Source organism: Mesoplodon bidens, assembly GCF_964165515.1.
Source record: "Mesoplodon bidens genome assembly, chromosome: 15".
Lineage (NCBI taxonomy): Eukaryota > Metazoa > Chordata > Mammalia > Artiodactyla > Ziphiidae > Mesoplodon > Mesoplodon bidens.
In genome coordinates, this window is record NC_138171.1 from 84,519,077 (window position 1) to 84,527,912 (window position 8,836).

An 8,836-nucleotide genomic window follows, 5' to 3' on the forward strand; every position below is an offset into this window, starting at 1 on the left:
AATCAATAAACTTTTAGTATAATCCTCACTTAATATTCCTTACAATTTATGCTCATACTATATCAAGGTCTCTTTGGCAAATCAAAATTATGACACACAAATCTTGTCTTCAGGGGCTTCCCTGGTGGTGCAGTGGTTGAGAGTCCGCCTGCCGATGCAGGGGACACGGGTTCGTGCCCCGGTCCGGGAGGATCCCACGTGCCGCGGAGCGGCTGGGCCCGTGAGCCATGGCCGCTGAGCCTGCGCGTCCGGAGCCTGTGCTCCGCAACGGGAGAGGCCACATCAGTGAGAGGCCCGTGTACCGCAAAAAAAAAAAAAAAAAAAAAAAAAAAATCTTGTCTTAAATTAATAACTTCAGGACTCACGGAGGAGTGGGAAAGCACGATTTCCAAGTACAAAAAGACCTTATTTCAGGCCAGAGTGACGTTCTTCTATTATACAGGGAAAGTGGTATTTGAACGCCATTTAAAATAAGAGCAAAGGAGAATGCTTTCTCATATTTGATTTCCTTTCAATATAAATGATGAGCAATGAAAAACTTAAAGGATGGTAGAAAATGTTTTGGAAATTCTCTAATTTATACAAGACATAAAAATCCATAAAGCTACCATTCTTACTGGTCTCAAAATACTAAGGCCTTAAAGACGGAATCACAGTTGGTTTGAAATGTCCTCTTCCCTACTTGGATTAGTATAACATAGTCCATCTCAGTTATAACCCCCTGCAACAGGTGGTCCAAACTGTTTTTGTTGGATTGGCTTTTGGTCATACAGAACGCTAGTATTCGGTAGTTTTCACCTTTAAAGACTGCTACGGTCTGCTTTCTACATTCACTGTCCTCCAGATCCTACTCTGTAGGCAGAAACAACAGCATGGCGGATTGGAAAGGACACTGGAAGACAATTCAGGAAAGCTGCCCCCACTCCACTGTCAACTGAGGGTAAGATCCAGGCTCCGCTCTGAACCTTCCTCAACTTCGGTTTCCTCTCCCTGTAGTTGGAGGAGGTGATCAGCTCCCTTCCAAGTCCCAACAGAGGCCCACTGTGGGGCTGTCTGCACTACTTCCCCAACTTTGGAAGGTGCTACCGAGCACCCACTGCACGCCACTGACTTGGTGGCTTGCCATTCTACAACTGACTTTTAATTTTTTAAAAGATGTCATGTTCTACTTTGCTGATTCCATTCAGCCAGGAACAATTCAACCTACTACTTGGTACGAAGCCAATGACCCACTCCTCCTCCCCTCTTACATCACTTCCTCTTACTCACTTCCCAAGATGGCTTTCCTCCCTTCCAGTCCCACAACTTATCCTTCCTTCTCCAGAAACCTCATCTGGTGACTATCCTCACATGTCACCGGAGACAGCCTCCGAAGAATCGGCTTCAAACCCATATGGGTTGGGACCAACAGCGTTCCAGATCCAAGGGCTGGCATCATGGGCCTCTCTTCCCCTGTAAGGATGGCCCATGCCCCGAAGCACCAAGACGGGGGGGTGGGGGGTGGTGTGGTGTGGTGTGGTGTGGTGTGGTGTGTGTGTGTGTGTGTGTGTGTGTGTGTGTGTGTGTGTCAGTCACATCCCCCTTGGCTCTGTTTCTCCCCAGGTCAGAGACCACGTTTACTGCTAAGTTTGTTTCTTGCTCAAGAAGGACATCAAAGTCACCTGTCAAAAAGAACAGCGAGACGGGAAGAAAAGGAAATCAAAGGGACCCTAAGATGATAAGGAGATGAGGAGAAGGGCCTGAAGAGGCGAAAGACTGGAGCAAGACAGCTGAGGTCCAAGAGGGAGGCAGGTTATAAGGGAGAAACCCACCCCCACCGCTCCAGAGGCGGCCGAGACAACAAGTCAGGCCACAAAGTTCTGCCCCAACTTTGTGAGAAGTGAGATCCGAAAAGACAAAGCCTTCCCGTGGTGGGTAAAATACCTCCCCTACCTCCATCGCTTTCTCGGCTCAGAGATCGCAGCTCCAGAGCAGAGCCTCTAGGGTCCCCAGGGAGGGCGCCCCTCCCTCCCAGCACGCGCCCGGCCCGCCCCGAGGATGCGTCCGCCCTCCCCGGCCCCAGGCCCCCATGCTCCGGACCCCGCCCCGCGGCCCCCGGCTCCGACCCCGGCCCACGCCCATCCTTACGTGACGTCCTGGTTGAAGTTGGCGAAGAGCAGCTGGCTGGCGCCAGCCTCGCCACTCTGACTCGCCAGGTTCATGGTGGGCGCGCGGCGGGTGGGCCCGGCCCGGAGCTCGCGCGCGGGAGGGCAGGTCGGGGTGACCTCAGGGTCGGCGCCGGGCCCCGCTCGCCGCCACTCGCCGCTCGGACATCAACAAGCACCTCATCCCGACCCCGCTCTTGTTTATGCTCCAGAGCCGGGCCGCCAGGCGCGCCTGCGCGGCCCCGCCTCCTCGGCGCACGGCCTCCCGTGGCGCAGGCGTACTGCGGGGGTCCGCCCCTTCACCTCCGGCCTGGCCCCAGGTTCCGGTCGAACACGCGCACGCGTTGGGACGCGCGGGGGCGCGATGGGCTGGCCTTGCGGGCGGGTCAGGGGCCGCGCATGCGCGTTGTAAAGAGTAGGCGTTCCGTGTCCCCCGCCCCCATCTTTTTATTAATATTAAATGGGCCTGTCGCGTGCCAATCATTGTGCCAGATACGTGCGTTCTTATTTGGTGCTTATAGCAATGCTTTGAAGGGAATGTTGCATTCCCATTTTATGAATTTGAGAACTGAGGCTCAGAAATATCAACTTATTTGCTAAGTGTTAGATCTGAGAATGGAAACCCCGTTGTTTCTCCAAGGCCCACGCGTTTTGGGTCTCTGGGGAGGATTCTATTTTAGACGTATTCATTCATTCGGTAATATTTAGGGAGTGCCTTCCATTTGAGCTAAACAGGCCTCCTCCTTTCCTTCAGCGAAGTTACAGTGGGAGAGGTAAACACAATTACAAAGCCAGGGTTCAATGAAAGCACGCAATGAGGTCGCTTAACCTAGACTTAAGGGACAGGGACTGTGCAGCCGGGAAGGCTTCCTGGAGGAGATGTGGCCTGAAGTTTGAGTAGCAGGTAACCGACCTCAGGAATGGAAGTGTTCTGTATGGCAAAGGTCCACGGATGACAGTGTGACCTGGACAAAGAACTCTATGGTGTGTGTCTGAGCTTGGAGTGGGATGGTACACATGACACAAGATTTGGCTTGAGGAACAGGAGGTGTCCGGATTAGGCTGGGTGTTAAGGTAAGGGACTTCCCTGGTGGTCCAATGACTAAGGCTTCACCTTCCAGTGCAGGGGGTGCTGGTTCCATCCCTGGCGGGAGAGCTAAGATTCCACATGCCTCCTGAGCACCTGCAAAAGTGGTCATCATCAATACTCATCAAGGAAATGCAAATTAAGAGCAAACAAGATACTACCAAGCATCTGCTAAGTTGGATAAAATGAAAACGACTGACAGTACCAAGTGCAGGCAACAATGTGGAGCAACTGGAACTCTGATACACTGTAAGTAGAAGTCTAAATTGTTAAAACCACTTTGGAAAAGTGTTTGACAGTATCTAATAGTGTTAAACATGCATATTTCCTATGACTCAGCCATTTCAATTCTACGTATATACTCAAAGAAATGAGTGCATATTACCCCCAAAAGACAGGTGTAAAAATATTCATAGCTGCTTTATTCATAACCCCAAACTGGAAATAACCCAAACATTCATCTACAACAGAATGAATAAGTAAATTGTGGTACATTCATATAAAAGAATACTATGTAGCAATGAAAAAGACATACACCCATGGATAATCTCACAGATGTAATATTGAGTGAAAAAAGGTAGACACAAAAGAATATAGACCATATGAGTCTGTTTATATGAAGTCAAAACAGGCAGCATAGTGGTTACTTCTGGTGGGGAATTGTTTGGGAGGGGACATGAGGGGGCTGGAGCTATTTTAGTGGTTGGCTGTATGGGCATATATGTATGTAAAGGTATAAATATATGTATATGTGAATGCCTGTCAAGATATAGGCCAGGAGCAATGTCTTTAAGTGGTTCTGTATTAGTTGGCACACTTTCCTTTGGACCATTATTATTGAACAAAGGCACATAAAGGGGTCCCCAGGTGAATCCCCTGGGCTCTGGGCACAGTCCTTGACTTCATTTTGAAATGCCACCCAGTTTCCCCTTGTCTGTCAGAATCTATCTGTCCATTCAGGATAGTATCTCCTTCTCTCTACTGGTTCACCAAGTGAAGATCCCTGAATGGCCAGGGGTTTGACTGTTTCCAATTTACTAGAACCATGACTCTATTCCCTGGAGTAATAGGTGACTGGATCTCAAAATCTAGTGAACATAGGGTTGTGTGGATGGAAACAAAAATTTCTTAAGTGAATAATTAGATGTAATATGCAAGAAAACACTACCCCTTCCACTCCTAGTTTGCAGCCATGTACTGCGTATTGTAGAATGACACCCTGACCTCACAGGGTGTGGTCTCTTAGCTGGTACCACAACTAAACATTCAGTAAGACATTCCATCTTCTACTGAGTAATAGGGCTCATGATAAGGGTGGTGAATTCCAAGGGCAAGAGCTCATTGTCAAGCTTCCTTCACCTGTATGTAAATTACTTGGTCAGGAGCCGTGTGGTATGGACACCCGAATATCCTTGAAAACAGTAACCTCCGCCCTTCTACCCATTCCTGATCTCTTTCCTTGCGTTATATTTCTGTATAGCACATATCACATCCAATGTGTCATATAATGCCCCCTCCCAATTAGAACAGAAGCTCCATGAAGGCAGAATGTTTGTCAGTGTTGTTCACTCTGTGTTCCCAGAGAACTAAATTCTAGGCCCCCATTCCTTTTTTAAAAAAATTTTTATTGAAGTGTAGTTGATTTACAATGTTGTGTTAGTTTCTGCTGTACAGCAAAGTGAATCAGTTATACGTATACATATACCCACTCTTTTTTTTTCTTTAACAATTAGGTGTTAGATTTTATTTTATTTATTTATTTTGGCCACGCTGCACAGAATGCAGGATCTTAGTTCCCTGACCAGGGATTGAACCTGTGCTCCCCGCAGTGGAAGCTCGGAGTCTTAACCACCGGACCACCAGGGAACTCCCGTATCCACTCTTTTTTTGGATTCTTTTCGCATATAAGTCATTACGGAGTACTGAGTAGGGTTCCCTGTGCTCTACAGTAAGTAGGTCCTTATCGGTTATCTATTTTATATATAGTAGTGTGTGTACGTCAACCCCGTCTCCCAGTTTATCCCTCCCCTCCCCCCACCCCAGGCCTCCATATTCCTGATGACTGGGATGGGCTGGAGCTGAGGGCTACTGCCCACTCACTCAGTTTTTGTTTCACTGCTTGATTATCTGCTTGGTATTGGGAAACACTGACAAATGTTGGAGAGCAGGCTGGATTTGTGCCAGAGAGCTTGACCTGTGTGTGGCTCAGTCATACACCCTCATGTTCCAGCTCATCTTGGGACAGTATGGGCTGACATTCCTGATGGCATATAGAGCATGAAGGATGCTAAGGAGTTTCTATCATCACTTCAGCATTCCTCTAGGTGACTGGCCTGATGCCAATCCCAGGGAGAGGAGCTTCCCTTCCTCTTATCAACCATAGAACAGAACCGTCATCTGCAAGTGCTTAGAACATTCCTCAAGTATTCTTTTTTTTTTTTTTTTTTTTTTTTGCGGTAGGCGGGCCTCTCACTGTTGTGGCCTCTCCCCTTGCAGAGCACAGGCTCCGGATGCGCAGGCTCAGCAGCCATGGCTCACGGGCCCAGCCGCTCTGCGGCATGTGGGATCTTCCCAGACCGGGGCACGAACCCGTGTCCCCTGCATCGGCAGGCGGACTCTCAACCACTGCGCCACCAGGGAAGCCCAAGTATTCTTCTTATGAGCAACATTGAGAGATCAGCAATCCTCCCACAAGCAAGTTCCTAAACAAACTCATAGGATAAACACCTGGCATGGAGGAGGGAACAAAGGGCTGGAGTGAAAGGATGGTGGGTGGAGTGCACCTTGCATGAGGTGAGGCAGTGGGAGAGAGGTCAGGATGTCCAGAACACTGAAATCAGACAATGGCTCAGATTCTTACCAGGTATATGTCCTTAGGTAAGTCACCTAACCCCTCTGAGCATCAGTTTCCTCAATAATCACAAGGGCTAAAATAACTCACCACCTGAGAATGTTATGAAGAAAAATTGAATGGATGGGAGAAGCACTTCCAGAATAGTGGAGCGAGAATCTCTGAAAACCATTCCTCCATAAGAGCAAAGAGAATACTGACAAAAACTGTCAAAAATCAACTTTTTCAGAACTCTGGATATTAACTTAAGGCTTGAAACAAGCTAAGAAGCATTTAATCAAGTAACACAACTGAATGTCAGTAAAAAAGAGTAAGCTGGGGCTTCCCTGGTGGTGCAGTGGTTAAGAATCTGCCTGCCAATGCAGGGGACACAGGTTCGAGCCCTTGTCCAGGAAGATCCCACATGCCACGGAGCAACTAAGCCCGTGTGCCAAAATTACCTGAGCCTGCGCTCTAGGGTTCACATGCCACAACTACTGAGCCCGTGAGCCACAACTACTGAAGCCCACACACCTAGAGCCTCATGCTCTGCAACAAGAGAAGTTACCACATTGAGAAGCCTGCGCACTGGAACGAGGAGTAGCCCCACTCGCCACAACTAGAGAAAGCCCGTGTGCAGCAACAAAGACCCAACACAGCCAAAAAAACCCAACCAACTAACCAAACAAACAAAAACAAAGAAAACACCAGTAAACTTTGTGGCATTGTGATTTGCCCTAACCTCCTCTGTCTTTCCTAGATCCACAGTAGCCTTGAAAACCATCAGCCATGCAACTATGATAGATGTGAAAACAAGCAGCCTAGCAGCTGCTGGAGGGGGCAGGATGGGCTTGGGGCTCCCCCAAATCCCCATCCCCAGAGAATGGTCACAATCTAACCTGTCTGGCAGTTTGCTGAAAAACTCAATTCTCAAAGCTTGTGTTTATTTCATTTGAGTAATAGTTTACCAGTATCTGTGTGGATAGCTTGATCTGCAAGATATTTGTCTAAAACAATCAGTGGCAATTGTTTAATAATTGCAACTGCCTGAGGTAGTGTTACAAACTGGGGCTAAAAAGAGACACCCCCCCCAAAAAAAAAGAAAAACAATTTAAAGGAATAACTGGGAAATGAGATGTGCATAGGAGACTTTGAAAGGCTCCTGGAATATTCCTGAGAATCTAGAGGGTTATGTGTATGTGCAGGACTGTGCCCATGCCCAAGAAAGACCTGAGAAGGTCCTAGAATCTCACCTATGGCTGATCTTGAGACCCTGCACAAGTAGGAAGTGAAGGCTAAGGCAGAATTGTAAAATGCCTGCAGCAGTGTTGAAGGCATACCCCAACATGCACACAGAGCCCCTTGGCAAAGGCTGGGAGACATATTGGTTCAAGGCACTTAAAGAAATCGCCATTCAATTGTTATCTGACCACTAAGATAAACGAGCAGAGACTTCACTGGTTGCACACAACAAAGAATACGGACTTTACCGAATTAGTACAGAATAGTCACTAAACAAACAAACAAAAGCAAGAACCTGAAACCTTAGGTTGGGAAGGGGGATCTGATTTCCAGAGCTGCTGTATTATTTTAAATGTCTAATTTTCAACAAAAAAAACTATGACACACAAATAAACAGGAAAATATGGGAACAGGGAAAAGCAATTGCCTATGAAGGGGCCCACATGGTGTGTTTAGTGGACAAGGACTTAAAAGCATTTATTATAGATACATTCAAAGAACTAAAGGAGACCATACCTACAGAATTAAAGGAAGGGTATGATGACAATGCCTCACCAAAGAGAGAACCTCATTAAAGAGGTAGAAATCATGAAAAGAACCTAACAGAAAGCTGGAGTTGAAAATTACAAAAACCAAAAGGAAAAATTCACCAGAGGGGCTCAACAGCAGATTTGAGCTGGTAGAAGAAAGAATCAGTAAACTTAATGATGAATCAACTGAGAAAAATCTAGTTTGAGGAACAGAAAGAAAAAAGATTGAAGAAAAATGAACAGATCCTCAGAGAACTGTGGGACGCCATAAAAAATACAAACTTAGGGACTCCTCTGGTAGTGCAGTGGTTGGAATCCACCTGCCAATGCAGGGGACATGGGTTCAAGCCCTGGTCCGGGAAGATCCCACATGCTGCAGAGCAACTAAGCCTGTCTGCCACAACTACTGAGCCTGCGCTCTAGAGCCCGCGAACCACAACTACTGAGCCTGTGTGCTGCAACTACTGAAGCCCATGTGCCTAGAGCCCGTGCTCCACAATGAGAGAGGCCACCGCAGTGAGTAGCTCATGCACCACAATGAGGAGGGGCCCCCGCTCGCTGCAACTAGAGAAAGCCCGTGAGCAGCAATGAGGACCTAACGCAGCCAGATAAATAAATAAATAAATTTATTAACAAGGAAAAAAAACGAACTTAGAGGACTTCCCTGGTGGTCCAGTGGCTAAGGCTCTGCGCTCCCAATGCAGGGGTCTGGGTTCGATCCCTGGTCAGGGAACTAGATCCCACGTCGCAACGAAAGATCCTCCATGCTGCAACGAAGATCCCATACATGGCAACTGAGACCCAGCACAGCCAAATAAATAAATTAATTAAAAAAAAATTTTTTTAATAGGAAAATAAAAAAACCTGAACTTATGCATAATGAGATTCCCAGGAGGATAAGACAGAGAAAATGGGGTGGAAAAAATAATTGAAGAAGTAAAGCATGTAAATTTCCCAAATTTGATGAGAGACATTAACCTGTACATCCAATAAGTTCAATGAT

At 47.2% G+C, this 8,836-nt stretch overlaps 1 protein-coding gene across 1 annotated transcript in view; it reads right to left on the reverse strand.

Moving 5' to 3' along the window:
* The window catches only part of WIPI2 (WD repeat domain, phosphoinositide interacting 2), a 31,666-nt gene extending 29,286 nt beyond the window's left edge, over positions 1-2,380 (reverse strand). The window contains exon 1 of the mRNA XM_081256161.1: positions 2,128-2,380. Within this exon, the coding sequence (XP_081112287.1) occupies positions 2,128-2,201 (74 nt within the window). The 5' untranslated portion in view covers positions 2,202-2,380. The remainder of the gene's footprint in view (positions 1-2,127) is intronic.
* Between the last annotated feature and the right edge of the window lie 6,456 nt (positions 2,381-8,836).